The 17669-nt window shown below is 37.0% G+C and overlaps 1 protein-coding gene across 1 annotated transcript in view; it reads left to right on the top strand.

Moving 5' to 3' along the window:
• RAP1B (RAP1B, member of RAS oncogene family) overlaps positions 1–16359 on the top strand; it is a 30451-nt gene extending 14092 nt beyond the window's left edge. Inside the window, exons 2-8 of the mRNA XM_051625708.1 lie at positions 4268–4352; positions 5735–5803; positions 8562–8618; positions 9932–10072; positions 11870–12013; positions 13802–13917; positions 15138–16359. Coding sequence (XP_051481668.1) covers positions 4296–4352; positions 5735–5803; positions 8562–8618; positions 9932–10072; positions 11870–12013; positions 13802–13888 — 555 coding nt within the window. The 5' untranslated portion in view covers positions 4268–4295 and the 3' untranslated portion in view covers positions 13889–13917; positions 15138–16359. The remainder of the gene's footprint in view (positions 1–4267; positions 4353–5734; positions 5804–8561; positions 8619–9931; positions 10073–11869; positions 12014–13801; positions 13918–15137) is intronic.
• Positions 16360–17669: the final 1310 nt, after the last annotated feature.

The raw sequence follows: 17669 nt of genomic DNA, 5'->3' as shown, positions 1-17669 counted from the left end.
GGGATGACAATGTGAAATGCAAGGCACAGATGTTATAAAGAGGTATTGTGTGTACTAAGTCCAGTATCTGTTTTAGAATGGCTAGAAGAGTTACTGTTTTCAGGCAGAAAAGGAAATCCACCAGAAGTTTGAGGTTCCATCTCAGGTTTTACATTTTGCATCTCTTTCAACAGTTGAACTTTAATGTCTTGTAGCTTAATGGTGTCTGTTGTTTCAATGCTATCAGGTAACTGAAAGATAGGATGCCTTATGGCTTAAACTTCCTCTTTTATACTTCGTATTCTTCCTCCTCTGCCTGTAATGAGGAAAATTTTCTTAGATTTCTTAACTAGGAATTTAGTTTTTAGTTTTTATTTTCTGTTACAAAAACAGTAAGAGGAAGGTCAAGTGACATCAGGACTGCTGCCCAAAGCCAGTGGGATGGTCGATCTAAGTGGGAGCAGATGATAGATCGAGCTTCTGCTGCATGCTGTGTTAGAGATGTCCAAGTTAGCTTTCTTAAAGCATTTTGGAGCACGCCTTGGCTTGTGTTTTGATCCAGGATGTTGTGGCCCAACTACCTGATGGTAAACCAGTGCAAAGGTGCCAGGCTACCTCCATACTGTATAGGTGTGTTTATATATAAAGGATTACTGTGTGCTCTCAGGCAGTTAAGGAGTGATTGTACAAATGACAAAAATGTTGGTCACAGAGAAAGAGGAAGTTAGTACTTTGCTTACTGCATGAGTTTGGAGGGAAGGTCAGAGAAATGTTTGAGTGTACTGCAGTCTGGCTTTGTCATGTCTTCAACAAACCTACAGAATATTTTTGCTTAGGTCTTCAGAGGTGATGAAGGTTTGCTAATCAATTGTGTGTGTGTGTGTGTATGCTTTAATTATATACCACCACTTAAAGTAGTGAAATCAGCTCCAGAGTATTGTACAGCAAATGGATACTTAGGTCTGAACTTCCAAATCTGGATGCTGGAAGAAGCTTTGGCTCATGTTAAATTCCTGAATCCCTGTTGGAGAATCAAAATGGAATTGCCAGTCTCTCACTAAAACCAAGTTGTTGGATTCTTATTTCAGAATTTGCTATTTTCCTTTAGGAATTGTAGATAATTCAGTAAGAAAAAGTCACACATTACTTAAAACACTAGGTAAAATGGATATTTGATAGCTGGTGCTTAAGTTCTTTTACTTCGAAACTGTTGTCACCCTTCGATATTGACACCTCCACATTTAGTTACTAACTTCAGACTGAAGACTACAAAATTAAATTTAAACTGTTCTTTTCAAGACAGTGAAGTTGCTGCAGTCACCCAGATTGCTGTACTGGGATTTCCCCTATACCCACTGCATTTATGTTATTCTAGTTACACCATTCCAAGAATAAAGGCATAACTGAATGTTTGTTTTAAAGAAATAACAGATAGAGTAGTTACAGCCTTAACTTGTCCTGAGTTTGAAAGGTGCATTTCAGTACAGTTAGAGATAATTGTATTTTTCCTGCTGTTTGCAGAAAGGCAGGACAACTTACTGGTTTGTGGATCTAGCTGAACGTTTACAGTGGTGCCATACAGAATAAACTCACAATGTGTATAGTTCTAGTGGCCTGTGTGTGCAAAAAATCTCTGTAGGGAAGGAAACAGTTTTTAAGTCAGGACTGAAAAGATGTTCTATTAGGTGTGAAAATCACTGAAGAGTCTCAAAACTTATTGGTAACAGAAGCCTGTGGAGATACCTGGTTTGCTAGGCATCAGTCAATATTATTTGCTTATGGCTTTCTCCTTCAATTCCTAATGCTTACTTAAGGTTCAAGAAATAGTTTAGGTAAGTGAGAGATGGCTCATTCTGTGTTTGCAAGAAGAAAATTAAGTATGACCTGGCCTGTTGATTTCTCCAGACTTCTGACAATGTGGAGTTAATCAGTGATATCAAAGATAGAGCCACCTCCATGTTAGTGTCTAATTTCTATGTAAATAATCTTAGCTTTTTTTTTTTTGCTGAACACCTAACAGATGGTGTGACTCCCAGGGATGCTGTGAGATTACTGATGCTGAGGTGTTTTTTGTTACCTTGCTTTCACTGCTTACCTTTTACAAGCACCTGTATTGGAGTCCCTGCAGTTCCCCTCTCCCCCAAGCCCAAAATTATTAATCAGTTAGGGAGGGTTTAATCTTTCTGAGGGAGGCAGAGAAGGGAGAAAACGGGTGACTTAATCTGAGTGCTAGAGCCCTTGCAGGAGAGGAACTGAGACCTTCCTCCCAGGGCAGCAGTCACAATGCAGTTAGCTTAGTTGCTAGCAGGACTGCAGAGAAGTGTTTTCCTGAGCAGTATGACCCAAAGACATGTCTCAAAATTTGTGGTCTTTTGTTTTGTTTTTACTCAGTCAATTTTCAACAAGTATAAGCAAGCAGCTCTGGCAGGCTGTTGCAGGCAGCCACACTTAGGTAGGGTGGAAGGGGGGAACAGGTCTTGTTGGTAAGAGAGGAGTGGTGTCAAGAATATTTTAGTTGCCTCCACTTACAAATGAAACTGTGCAATCATTGTAACTGTGATTAAATATTTAGTAAAACACTAATCAGCTTTCAGATTTAAGCAGGGATTTTTTTTTTTTTGAAAACTGACTTAAGGGATCCTTCTCTTCTTTTTGAGAAAAGCCTGTTTGCTAGGAGGAGGTTGATAAGTCTCTCGGTAATTCTTTGTTTAGCGTGCAAGTGTTTCAGAAGGAGAAAATGCATCCAGTTTCCTCTTGGATAATTGTTTCTTATCAATAGCAACTGTTAGCTTTATATAGTAAGGTTCGTTCAGTATTTATTTATGGGAGAACAGTAATGAGGTAGAGGAAATACAATATCCAGCGATTTGCAGCATTTTATTGTAGTTGTGTTAAGAGCTGATAGTTGGAAAATGACCACTGTACTAAAAAAAATTAAGCCTTTTTATCAAGCCCTGTTCAGTGAACTGGATTGTGGTGTCGTGGTTATACTTTCTGCATTGAGATCAAACTTTGGACCAGTAGATAAAAACTTTGGCTGTTGTTTCAAGTAAATGAGAATACAATACAAATAGAGATGCTGTTTCCCAAAGAAGTTTCCAATTGTGTTTTTTTTTGTCGGCATGCTGATCTTTCAGTTCTTCAGAGAAGACTAGAGACATTTAATGCACATCAGCTTTTATGTGCGAAATAATTTACACGTGTGTATACATAGGAAGTTAAAAAAATTGTGTAATATGAAATAAGTTTAGGGGATAGATGAGGAGAGGTTGTAGCAGCTGTAAAATTTGAGACATGTTTTTAGAATTATTCCATCAGTACCATACGTAACAAACATTAGCAGCTGTTTACCCAATAAGCCTCTTCAGTACTGTGAAGGTAGCAGTAGTAAAACTGCAAGCTCTTCAGGAATCTGTGTGACTCTTGGGAATATTTGGTTTAGTCTGGTGTTGCAAAATCCGTAGTGCAGACAACTTCTTGTGAGTAAATGAAAGATCCTAAGTGACCTGTGAGCTACCTTGATGCTTGCTGTGACTGTAGCTGAGAGGTGCTACAGACTTGTTTACATTGAAGAGATTTTGTGGGTTTCTGGAAAATATGACATGAACACACCTCACTGGATGGTATACTGTAATTCAAGTAATTGGCCTATCAATTGGAGTAAATTAGTTTATATGCATGATTCCTCCTTGCTGTGAATAAAGGAGATTAATCCATCCAGAGGCTTCTGAAAAAGTGATAAGTGCACGTAGGTCTAAGCTATTCTTCCAGATACTTGTGCACTTTCTTTGAAACACCTATGATATGTTGGTAAGATTGTGATACTGAAGTCTTTATTACAGAGAGTCTTACTCTGGTCTTGTCTTTTCTCTAAATTACTGTTTCATGAGAGATGAAAATCTCCATTTAAAAAAACTTCCTAAATCTGTACTCTCTTAACTGTGTAATTAGGCTAGATAACACATGAATAATGGTGGTTCTTTAAAATCCTGCTAAGAAGAAAACCTTGCAGGTACTTTATTTGTGCTAGTTGAAGAAGTAGCACAGTCAGTTACTTTGTCTTAAATAAATGTCTATAGTTTCCATATTGTGTGATAATTGAAGTGATGTCCTGCTTGTGTTATTCCTGGTTATAATACAGTAATATATTGGTATATCTCCTTCATTTATCAGTTAAAATATTTAAATGTTCATATCTTGTTACAAATGCAATCTTACAGTGACTGTAGTAATGATAAAATAGTTGTCCCATTGATCAAAGTGGTGAATAATTTATTGTGAATTTTAGGTATTGAGGGTGATTCATCTCTTGCATCATGCGTGAATACAAGCTAGTGGTTCTTGGTTCTGGAGGTGTTGGAAAGTCTGCCCTGGTAAGTACTCTCTTGTAGCAGTTTGCGTATGTTTTCTTAGCCTTCTCATGGCTCTTTTTCTCTGATACTCTAATAATCCATATTTATTTTATGTGAATGTGCACAAATAAGCGTGAGTGTAAGGACCGATCATTGAGAGTTCTTGACCTAGAGTTGGTGCATCCTTTATTTGGCATATCCACATCCATTTGTGTGCTCTCGGGTGCTAATATTTTTGGACGGGATCAATTGATGCTTAGTCAAATCTTTGCCTGTCGTAACACAGTGAAGTGCATAGCCACAACATTATGAAGGTCACTGGCTTCATGGGGAAACCCACCCCTCGGTTTGTGGGAAATGCAGCTGCTTTATAAAACTCTCAAAATGACTGGTTTCCCTGTGTCTGGCCTTTGAAACTCCAGTTTCTAGAAAGGTTTTCAGGGTACTGTTAGCTTGATGTTTGAGAACAGTTTATAAAGTGCTAATATTTTTTAATGCAAATACAAATATATATTTGCACATTTGTAGGAAGTTTAGCATGTTTTCTACATCCTTCCCTGCAAGTAGGTGTATAGCTGCAGCAGTGTATGATTGTAAACTGAAGAGCTCATGCATTTTAGATAAACTGTTTCAGAAAAGTTTAGTCTGGCGTAGACTAGCTGAAAAAGTTCACAGGATAGGATGTTCTCAGCCCACCTAAGAACTGTACATTTTTCAGTTTAACTGTGCATCTTGTCATAAAGTAAGGTCTAGAGGTCCACTCTGTCAGGTAAGAAATACTCTCTTAAAAGGCAGTTCCTAAAGAAAAACGTGAATGACAAATCATCTTAGATTGTAAAAGAACTTTTTCTTTCACCTCTGAATTCTTTATCTTACTGCAGCATTTTTGGATTTAAACCTGTCTGCTCTGACTTGGCTATTGGGTCTTAAAGTTCCACTTGTGCTATAATCGTCCTACATGCTAGGTACACAGGCATTTCCTACTGAGTCTAGTTAAGACTAGTAAATGCTGGCAGTCGTTTTTTAACTAATTCCTGTGCTAGCAGATCAGTAGCATAAGATGCAGTAGTCCTGAATGCAAATGTAAAAGCCAGTATCATATTCAACTGAAAACTAATAATGATTCCAAGGGTTAGACGAACGTTAAATCAACGCATGCTTTAATTCTTATGCTCTTGAGTGAGAGTGCATAAAGGAAGGTGTAGCATTGCTTCATCTAACAGTACTTAGTTAAATGGGCATATACATCTAACTTCCTGTTGTTTCTTATAATTTATAGCTGTGTCAGTCACTTAATATTTCTTGAAAAATGTAATGGATAACTTGATTATACACATAGAACAGTAATTTGTTTGCAAAATATCACTGTACAGGAAGAATCTTACATAATTTTTGTGTTGCAGACTGTACAGTTTGTTCAAGGAATATTTGTTGAAAAATACGATCCTACGATAGAAGACTCCTACAGAAAGGTATGTGCAAAAATCCTCTCTAGTGTTACAGAAACTTACAACTGTAATACGTGCTGTCAGGTATTTGAGTCATTGCTTGAAAAAGGGTATGCCTGACTATGCCGTGTAATACCAGGTAACTTAACAAGTTTGAAATGTAAAGGTGCTCCTAAAGTCTGTCTAAAAGGAATAGTTCAACAGTATCTTTTTAGTGTTTAAGCATAATACCTTACTAATCATTCAAAATGATAATTTGATTGTCAGAATTGGGAACATTGATTTATTTTTTTATTTTTTTTTTGTTAAAAAGGAAAAGTAAAATGCACTACCACTTATTTTTTTATAATATTTACTATTTGTGTGTGTATGTGTTAGTATCTGCAGACAGATTTTGACTTGTATGTTGGAGGTTCTAAGCTGCATTGCTACTAGGAAACAACTAAAATAAACTTATTGCTCACCTTTGGAACACTGGAGGTGACATGCTGTATTCCTGACAATTTATCTGATAGCTTGATACACTTCCATTATATGAGTTTTTGTTTTATTAATAAATTAACACAAATCAGTAATAAATGAACATAGACTTATGGTGGCCTGTTACTCTCTTCCCATCTTCAGTGTGACAGGCTGAAAGGTCTGACTCTGCTTGCATCATCTTTAATGTCCATATTGCTCACTCTTCAATTTCATCTGAGACCATGATTAATATTCCAGGCTAAGATAGTTTACATCTGGACTGGTACCAGAAGATTTAACCCTTTGGTGGAGCAGGTTTTCGGCTGTGTCCATTTCTTAATCTTTCTTTTTTTAGCTGAATTACTTTTCAGATGCATTGATAGTCTTGATGTTGCTCACCATGTGGCCACAGAAATGCCAGTTTCTATACAAGGGAGGCAAGATGCACAAACTCTAGGGAATGGGCAGAAACTGCTGAACTTCCTCTTTCAGCACTGGGCTACATTTATAGTGGAATAAAGAGGCTGCATCAACAGCCGTTGAAGCCTATAGTTACCAGAATCTCTTCTGAATAGAGGAGGAATTAGGGAGAGCAAAATTATAATTTCGCACTTGTTTTCTTTGACCTCATAGAAAGTCTCTATGCTAGAAAAGTCCTTGTCTTAAGCATGTGGGCTTCCAGCCAAAGCTAGAACTCTTACTAAAGAGGTGAGAGCAAAATATGCTATATAGCCACTTAGTTTTTCTATATTAGAGGAGCAGGAATTTTGGATCCTATGCCAATACTTGGTGCAGGCCTTTGCAGGGTCAGGCCAAATAAATTACCCCAAAAATACTCACAAGCTGTACTAAAGTGAAATGTTTCCTTTGTTATATATTTACATTCTTCAGATCATACTAAATTCATTGTGTTTGCTGGGTGAATTTTTCCAAAGACTGTTTCCATGGAGCCTGAAAAAGTAAAGCCATCTCAGGAAATTTTGCCTTTTGCTAATTAAATTTTTTAGCAAAGATCTTACAATGTTCTTTTCAGGCTTAGTCCTGAAATGACTAGGAATAACTCTGTGTATTCTATTCAAATCAGCTAGATTGCTGAAGTTTTGTTGAAGTCTGGACAACACTTTATGCAGTCACTTTCTTCTCCTTACTGCTAGTTACAGTTGTAATTTGCTGCTTGACTTGCTGGGTGACTTTAAAATGTATTGGTTTAGCAGTTTCAATTCTGTACTATTAATCCTTAGTCTCATTTTATAATATTTGAAGTTCAGAGGATGTGGCTTGAAGTATTTTACATTTGAGAATGAAGTAATGAAACTTGACACCTTGGTTTACTCCTTAAATATTTATTCATAAAGAGAGTATATACTGCTTAAGTAGCTGAATAACTTTGTCAGCAATACACACTGACACAGTGGCCATTGAAGGAATTTACATCTTTAGGAGACATGGGGGAGATGTGAGGGGAGTGGAAATTTGAGCCCCTCAAGCTCAAATCTAGTAACAAAAGAAAAGCTCAAAATTAAACTAGTGTTTATATATATTGGGAGTAGGGGACGTTAAGTTCTTTCTGAGGGCTGATGTGCCAACTAGGAGTATTACCTGCAAATGGAAACAAGAGAACTGTTCTGATACCAATACCCTGAAAGAAAAAAAAAAAGTTGGTTGCCTGCTTGAAATACCTTGGAGGCATTTCCATGTCCTTTGCCCTCAAGGTCATTTTTGGGTTTTTTTAAGTATAAACTAGATAGAGGAACTCTGCCATAGATAAACTGATCTGGCTTCTTAAACCTTTCTATTTTTTGCAATTTTTTCTTGGCTGGATCACTCCTAATTATCATCACTAGAGGCTTGTTTTGGGGACACCACTCTTAGTGGCTTGCTTGGTTGATTGTTTGCTTACTACTTATTGTCATGTTGATCTATAATTACTATTCAATGAGCCTTAGTGTGCCAATGTGACCTTCTGGCTTTCACCTGTACTTTTCTTTCAATTTGTGAATGATCCCTGAAAAAGTAGAAATTAGTTTTGCTAATTGCTGATAACCATCTTTACAAATGTAGCAGCCTCGTTTTTCATAATCAAAAATCCCTAATCACTTTGCAAAGTGGTACTTGGCTGCTGATGCTGCTTTTGAAAATGTCAGGGCTCTTTGGAAGGCTTCTTCCTGCTGTTTCCGAAGTGTGTATCCCTATAAACTCTTAAGCCATTATGTTGCTTTATGCATTATGAATTTGCTTATAAAATCACACTATTCCTGGCATCTGTGGAGGGGAGAATTGCAAGAGGAAAAACACTAACCACATCTTTTTCTCTTGACAGCAAGTTGAAGTAGATGCACAACAGTGTATGCTTGAAATCTTAGATACTGCAGGAACGGTATGTAAAACCAACTTTCCCAAATACTGATGAACATTGTTAAAACCATTGAAAGCTGTAGGGGTGTAAATGTTGATGTGTTTCCATCCTTGTTCTCTAAAGAGTAACTGTAGTCAGTGCATTGGATTAAAGGACGTTCTTTAACGTACTAGTGTCTAAACAAAGCTTGAGTACTGCATCAGAAAATGAATTGCAAGTTTCCTGTGAGCTTGTGTTCTATAATAGGGGAAGCATAAGACTGAGAATTTTAAGAGGTCATGCCACTGTTTTAAGGTTTTTTTATTTTGTGTGAGAGGTACTCCATGAGATTGGGATAAAAATAGTATTTTGTCAGCTTGTGTGAACTCAGAGTGCAGTGTTTATGCTGACCTTTTGAATACTGGTCAGGTTTTTCTGATTGTTCCAAAAGCTACTGAAGTCAGTCATGTCCTTCATTGATTCCAGTGAGCACAAGCTCAAGATTCTTGGAGTGTCACATGTGTTCCCTGAGCTATAATACTGATCTGGTCCATTAATAATTTATTTAAATTTTGTATGAGCGTAAGGCCATGAAAAACTACAGAAAGATGGTGTGGCTGTTTTCTCAAAATATATTGCACTTTTCACCTGACGTACAGTGAGGGTCTTGGTGGGTGATTGATCAGGCACAAGATAGCTGAGTCACCAGTGCAAGAAAGGCAAATGCTGTTCCACAGTCATACTGGTGAGTTTTCAAATGGAGAGAAGTCCTAATGCTGCTGTGCAGAGAACCAGCAAGTCTTCATATGCAACAGCATGTGTCACCAAAGTCTAGGAAACGTGACTAGTCTATTGTCTCCATCCTCTAGTCAATCTCCTTGAAAATTAAAGTAGAATTTAACATAGGATAGAGCCTAGACTACAAAATAGAGGCTGAAAAAGGGTGCATTTACTTCGCGGTGTGTTCTAAAGAATGGTCAGGACATGGGGAAAAAGTTGGTATGTAAGGAGGGATTCGGGAAGAATGTAATTTCTGTAATCTACAGATTACCTTCTACTGTATCTCCTTTTGAAATTACTTTTGTTTATGTGATTTTTTTTTTATTTTTTTTTTACCCAGGGTATAGCCCTTGGTAATACTTAGATGTTGTTCAGCCACCCTAGATAATGCTCCAAACCAGATGTATTTAAAGGCAGTTAATTTTACTGTAATGCTTATAGTCAAACAGTAAAATATTGATCAGTTTAAAAAGGGGCGGAGGGCATAAATGCATTTGTGTGCTGAAATATATGGCAGTTTGTGCAAGGAAGGTGCAAACTGAATGCAACATCTGTATCTTTTTTTTTAATTACAGGAACAGTTTACAGCAATGAGAGACCTATACATGAAAAATGGACAAGGTTTTGCATTAGTATATTCCATCACAGCACAGTCCACGTTTAATGATTTACAGGATCTAAGAGAACAGATTCTTCGAGTCAAAGACACTGATGATGTAAGCACCTCTAAAAATGCTTAATACTTATATTTACAGTTTTCATTACAGATGTTGTATACACTGATTGGATAGCTTCTAAGCTGTAAATTGAGACAAATCAAACAGTGGGTGCATTGTACAGAAATGCAACTCAAAGCAAACTGGAGAGATTGTAACTTGTCACACGGTATACAAAGAAAATTGTCTTTTTAATCTCTTTCTTTAAATACTCTATTTGAAACTGTATAGAACCTTATTCACTAGTACTGCAGAAAACATTTCTAAAACAACTCTATTATTACCTCAGTTACTACCAGTTAATGTTTAAAAAAACCCTAGAGTTCCATTTTTCACAGAATCACAGAATGTCCCTGGCTGGAAGAGACCTCCAAGATCATCCAGCCCTAGACCTAACAGCACAAGCTTGCCACTCACCATGTCCCTAAGCACCAGGTCCACATGCCGTTTAAATGCATCCAGAGATGGTGACTCCACCACTTCCCTGGGCAATCTATTCCAGTGCCTGACAGCCCTTTCAGTGAATCCTTTCCCTTCAATGTGCCTACTGTTTATGCTGGTTTAAGAGCATAATATTAAAAGTTCTTACAGAAGACTAAGGTCAGCTTTAAACTTGCACCTTATGTAGCTTTCGTATTTTATGTGTGTTCTTGCAAGTAAGTTTGTTCATACTGTTATCACACAATTTAGATGTGCAGCTCTTAGCATTATTAAAGCTATGATGTGAGGCTCAATCATTCCAGTTTATAGAATCATAGAATGGTTAAGGTTGGAAGGGACCTTAGAGATCACCAGGTTCCAGCCTGCCTTCTATGAGCAGGTATATCCCACACTAGACCAGGCTGCACAAAGACTCATCCAACCTGGCCTTAAACACCTCCAGGGAGGGGCTCCCACAACCTCCCTGGGTAACCTGTTCCAATGCCTTACTACCCTCATGGTGAAGAATTTCTTCCTGATGTCTAACCTAAATCTTCCCCCTTTCAGTTTAAAACCATTACCCCTTGTCCTATCACTGCTCTCTCTGGTGAAAAGCCCCTCCCCAGCTTTCCTGTAGCCCCTTCAGGTACTGGAAGGCCACTGTAAGGTCAGGCTGAATAGCCCAAACTCCCTCAGCCTGTCTTCATAGCAGAGATTGGATAAAAAAAAAAGTCAACTTAACTACGGTGGTAGGAAGTTGGTACTTAGTCCCTTAATAAAAGAAAGAATGGTATTTCAAATGTGAAACAGCAATAAAACTGTGTTTTTAACAGAAACACTTTGTCTATTATAGCCATCAGATGTAAAATCTTCATTGAAAAAAAAAAAAGTAAGCAATGAACAGTTTTTAAGTGTGCTCATCTCATTTAAACTGTGCTCATGGAAACTTTGATCCCTTCCTTACTGCATATGTCCGTATACACTTCTGCTGCCAGCAGACACAGAATGTATTAAATGTTTCAATTTCAGTGAAGTTCATAGTAACTATTCTAACACAAACCACCTTGAACCTTCTTAAATGTAAGCATTTGCAGGTCTAGAAGTGATTTATTGCCCATTATCAGCAATGTATCTTGAAAGGGTAGCATTGAAGTTGCCACCGCAGCCCTACCAAACAGCTGGCAAAAAATGCAGTAACTTTGATTTGAAGATGAGAGAGTCTTGCACAACTGTAAACTTCAGTTTCAGTTATACCAGGGCTTGATTATTCTGGAGGTCAGGATCTGCTAAGGATTCAGATGGAGTTTCAGGTGTGCATTTACATTGTGCCTTCCCAAAATTTAAATTAATTCTTTATTGGTATTAAATTTTTTCTAGGTGCCTATGATTCTTGTTGGCAATAAGTGTGACTTGGAAGATGAGAGAGTTGTGGGAAAGGAGCAAGGTCAGAACCTAGCAAGGCAATGGAATAACTGTGCATTCTTAGAGTCTTCTGCAAAATCAAAGATAAATGTTAATGAGGTAAGGCATGCAACCTGTGAGGGAGGGGTGGCAGGGATGGGACACTGTTCTGGTAACCAAGCTTTACTGTCTGTCAAGAAAAACTAACAAAATGATGTATGACATTCACTGCAATGCACAAAACTGTACAAAATTATTGTGATAATTTTGTGATAATTTTGTGAGATGTTTCTATTAAGGGATGTAGTTAGCTTTGTCTTAGGAGTTTTGGAAATTATATTGATTTTAGTATAACTAGTTTTCAAGTTACATTCATAATGATTTGGGATAAATACTTTTTTCATGTTACCTTCCCTAGTTGATATCTCTATCCACTGCAAATGGCCTGCTAGACTACTTTTTTTTAAGACCTTTAAGACAGTTAAGTCCTTAAAACTAAGTGATTTAAGTTATTTGGTATTAAATGAGATGGTAAGGACAAAAACTCTTAGGGGTTTTGACCAAATTAGCAGCTGATTAGAAAAGAGACCTAAATAAGTGCTCTGTAAAGAAAAAGGGAGGCAAAAGCCTCTCTACTATCTAGCTACACATTTGTTTATCCAGGAGCAAGGTGACTGATCAAACACAGGCATTTTTGACACTTGCCATAGTGCATGCCCTCTTATCCAGCAGGAGTGTCAACATAAAGGGATGCAAAAAATTTGTAGAAAAATAAGCTGTATTAGTGCTTACATTTCTGGAACAGCTTGAATATGAGGGTAAACCTTGCAGTTAATTGTCTTCTGGAAAACGTTGGCAACATCAGTCAAGTTGAAAGGGCCTCTGTACAAGACTTGCATGTAATCAAAGGAGTGTGATGCTTTTAAGCACGACTGATTTTAAAAATTAGTAATGTGTGTTTAATCAGTTGGTAATTTCTGGAAACTACTTAATTTTTCTTAAATACAAATTTATCAGCCTAACTATATAGAAGTAATATGTTTAGTATATTAAACTTAATTTCATCAAATAATAAAAGCCCTCATTGGAATGATTGCTGCTTTGCAGCCAGGGCTTAGGAAACTGCTGATATGGAGTTAGTAGGAGGACTTCCTTTATTTAGGAGATGCAGAAATAATTGGGACATTGTCAATTACTAAGGAAACAGATACTGTTCAGTTGTAGTATGCAACTTGTTTTAAATTAGCCTTTCAACAAAATCATGTTCTAATTAGGATTCTAGGAGATGAGAAGTGTGAGAGAGGCTCATACATGAGTTACTTTTCTAGGAAATGTTATGCTTATGTCATGCTGTAGTCCTAGAGAGGCTGCTGAATTAATTCTCTAGCCTTTCTTTTTAAAGTATCAGGAAAAGCATGATCTCAGTCAAATACAAGAGACTGTTACAGAATATGCAGTGTACTTAAGTTACCATGAAAATGTGAAGTTGAAACGTACTAGAAATTTCTTGAAAACAGTATCTTTAGAGTGATTTGAGTTAGAAGAAAGCTGTGGCCTGTTTTTTGACCTCAATGCTAAATTACAAAGTAATAGCATATAGTAGTTGATCATTGTGACATATATCATGCATGTTCAGATAAAATTGACCAGGAGATTAAATGGCTGCAAATAATAGATGCAGTTCCAGTTTTCTTCACTGGAAGTAGAAAAGCCTTGTCAGACAAATCTTAGAAAATGAGTAAGTACTAAATAAAATTTGATTTAACTTTCTGGCTTTGTGATAACTAAATATTTACAGGGGATTCTTGAGTATGTGGCTACATTATTGATTATATGTGAATATCCAAGGCTTAAGGTTATGAGAGAAGCCCCTTAATTCCAGTAACCAAATGATTTTCATATTCTCAGATCTTTTATGACCTTGTGCGACAAATTAACAGAAAAACTCCAGTGCCTGGAAAAGCACGCAAAAAGTCATCATGTCTGCTACTTTAATATATAGCTGTACTGTAGCTCTGAGCCAGGTAAGCCTTTTAAAAATTTCTGTGTATTATGGCTATTAAAAACAAGAACAAAAAACCCTAAGAAACTGTGGTAGCTGTTAATTCAGAAAGCATTGAAAATTCTGATTTACGTTATCATAGAAATTGTTATGGTCTTTATTTTGCCATTCCAAAGTTGGAACTACAAATATGTACAAGTTACACGGTTCACACTAGTATAAAAATATTTTCAAGCCTTAAGGTGTTGGTAGAGCTCAAATTAAGCGTGCCTGTTCTGATACTTCAAAACTTCAGCTTTTGGGAACAGGGTTCTTTTTTAAAGGCTGAAAGAATTACCGCAAGAGCTCAGTTATTACTGTAAAACATTGCAATTGGCGTGCTAAAATGTTACTTCCTGCTTTGAACTCCTGCATATATTTGCATGATGGTATAAGAATGCTGCTGAAGGCTCAAGCAAGCTCTAGCCTGCTCCTTAGCAATCCTTTTCAGAAGTTAGTCAGCAGGCTGAATTCTGCAACTTGTTCTTGGTCCAGGCGTTTCCCCTTTCCCACATCTGAGCCTTAGTATGGACAGAGGTGTCTCTTGATCGACCTGACGTTATGCAATTTGCCTGCTCATCTCAATTTCCTTCAGTTTTACTGGACATCTGATGGTTTGGTTGCTTCAGTGCTGTGAGCCATTATTTTGTCATCTGATAGACCTGTTTGATATACTGGAGGATCCTGGTAGGACATGTCATTGTCATAAATGACAGGCTTTAGCTAATATTCAGATAGTGCCATGTTTACTTCTTTTTGGTATTGATGTCAAAACTTACTTAATTTGAACAACTTGGATCAGTTAAAAGTAAAACTCAGAGGGTTTCAACAGCTGATGATGGCAGAAATGGCTGCTGCATTTCCTTAACAGGGCTTTCAGTTCAAGAACTTTGATCCTCCAAATGTTTGGCATGGTTGTTTTTTTTTAAAGCCCCACTGTAAGCAAAAGTAGTCCCACCCATCAAATATTACATCCACAGTTCAGGTTGAATTACCATATAAATCCCAGTCCAGTTGTACTAATTGAGATAGTCTGGTTTTTGTATGTGTAAAGTAGAAATTATATTAGTAGAGGAGAAGTGATAAGGTTATTTTCCCAGTCCGTTTGCTAAGAGCTTTGGTAGTTCCTGCTTCAGGTATTTTAACTAAAGAGCAATGACAAGTAGTTGTTACTAATACTGACCTTTTGTTTTGTTGTTACAGGTCTGAAGAACTGTTGCCCAATTCAACAGTGCCAGCATTCCAACTTTATTAAACCTACCAACATCTTAAATGGACTTTCCTGTGGTGGTACCCTTTAAGAAATGGATGAAAGCTACTACATCAGTTTGCACATTCTAATCACTTTCCAGTGTCACGAGAGATTTTTACTTATAAATATTCTAAGTGTATGCAACTGGTAAAACCAGAGCCTACATCCAGTATTACTGATAAGAGACATTGTTCATCCACCAATGTTGTACATGTATGAAAACTGTGTACTGTATACTTCAACAATCCCCACTTTCTATTGGAGAGTACAATAATGTAAATCCTAAAAGCACCACTATTTTAGCATAATAAAAGAAAGTCCAAAGAGCTCCTATATAGACTACTCCAGATAACTTTGCTTCATCGGTATTTGTAGCTTATTGTAACTTTTTTAAAGAAATACAGGATCATCATCATCGTATTGTACAAAAGCGCTTTGATTAACACAACAGCTATATAGTTTTTTAATTTTAGGAAAAACCTGTGGAGACAGTGATCTAGTCTTTAAGAGTCCTTTCAGTATGTCTGACTAAAGACATGGCCTTTAATATCTGTTGGGAAGGAAATGTCCAGACTTTTCAACCTTTTATTGTATGTTTCCTTTTCCTTGTTTACATAGGGAACAATGTTTATAGTTGTGTGTACAGTGGGGGTCTACAACAAGAAGTGTATATTTTAAAACAATTTTTTAATGATTTAACAATTTTTTGTAAATCATTCTCGGGCTTCTGCAGCTGTAGATTCTCACTGTGAATTCCCTTGCTTGCTCATGCATAAGTGTATTTGCAATACCAAATATACAGGTTTAGTACTTTTGCCTGTTAGTGATTGTTTTACATGTGTAACGTTTTGGTTGAGATGTTAAATGGTGGAAGAGTACTGTGGATGTGAATGTGGGAAGTAATTTTAATCATGTGTAATTGGTCACAGGGCCTAAGTTGCAGTAATTAACTTTTGCTGATTTATTTAACAATGCCTTGTTGCTTTGTATGCATTAACGTTTGGGTGTAAAGATTGTGTGTATATCCAACAGGGAGCCACAGTATTTAAATTGACCAACCTAATGTTACAACTGCTTTGAGGTGGCCAAATGTAAACTAAAAGCCTTAATTAAAGTGGTGCAATTTTGTATGACTTAGCATCAGTAGTTCAATAAATTTGGATTGCCATGCAAGGGCTTGCATTACAGTTATATACTACTTGAATGTTTTGTGTTTTAGCAGTGCTAGTAAATACTGATTTTTTTATTTTTTTTTTTACATGACTTGCACAGTGCAGATTCATACATTTTAGGATTAAGAGGAATCATTATCACTTTGTTTTCTGACAAATACATGCCACAGATATTTCTTCTAATAGCATCCCATGTACTAGGGTGGATGAATTTCTGACTCAATGAAATTCCACTTACAGTTCTGGACTTGGAATATTCCAAGTTCTAATGTAAGGGAGAGTCTAGCAGAAAAATGTCTTCAAAGGTTAGACTGTTAGTGGCTGTTTTGAGAATCTGAAAATATGTTGCCTGCTATTTTCCTTCTTTCCAGGAAGAATTAATTGTTAAAAAAGTCATTTACTGTAGCTAAAAAAAAAAATAAATTCTCTTGTGAGAAAATAGAATTTTCTTGCATGATTAAACCATATTTGTTTGGTTTCAAGGAAGTCTGCAGAAGAGCATTCTTGCAGTATTGAGTGTTTTGCAGACTTAAAATATCTGTGAACACTGTTGGACTGTGAAGTGGAATGTGTGGACTGTGGATGATTTCCTGACCTTTTGGCTGTGCTGCTGCAAATTAATGTCACACCCAAATACTTGGTACCTCCCATGTCTCTGGCACAGAATTATCAGAGCTTGTTCTAAACCATTCCTGCAAATTCAATCAAATTAGGTTAGCTACTACCAGTAAGCTTTGAGATAGTTGACGTTGCCCAAAGGGAATTAAGGAGCCCAGCTGATCCTTCCTGCTGATAATTTCATCAGTCATCACCATTGTTTAATGGAGGTAATACAGTCTTTCACTGTGCAGAGTCAGAGTTAAAGACTGAAATTCCTTTTCATTTATCATTAGAAATCAGAACATGTGGTTAATGATCCTCATAAATAACTCTCTTGGTACTCTGTGCATCCTGATTGGTCCCCAGAATAGATGAGATGGGAGCACTGGATGCTCTAGTTCTTTTTTTCACCAGGTACTTTCCTCCTTGATGAGCTAATCAGTATTTTTCCTCCCTTCACTTTTAACCTCTGCTTATTCAGGTCTTATAATACTTTTATGTCCCAGTTGTCCTTTTTTTCTGTGTTCTTAATGTGTTTCTTTTCTAGGCTTTCTGTACAGATGGCACTGGGTGGGAGGGAGAGAAAATTCGTTGATAACATCAGAGAGGACACCCTGATCTGGTCCTTAGTGTCCAGCCAAAGAGTGTCTATTACAAGGAACATCAGGCTTGGTCCTGAAAGCTCTGTACTGGAGCATTCTTGGTTGCTCT

The sequence above is a fragment of the Apus apus genome, chromosome 1, assembly GCF_020740795.1.
Source record: "Apus apus isolate bApuApu2 chromosome 1, bApuApu2.pri.cur, whole genome shotgun sequence".
Taxonomy (NCBI): domain Eukaryota; kingdom Metazoa; phylum Chordata; class Aves; order Apodiformes; family Apodidae; genus Apus; species Apus apus.
This window is presented reverse-complemented; position numbering and strand designations above follow the sequence as displayed.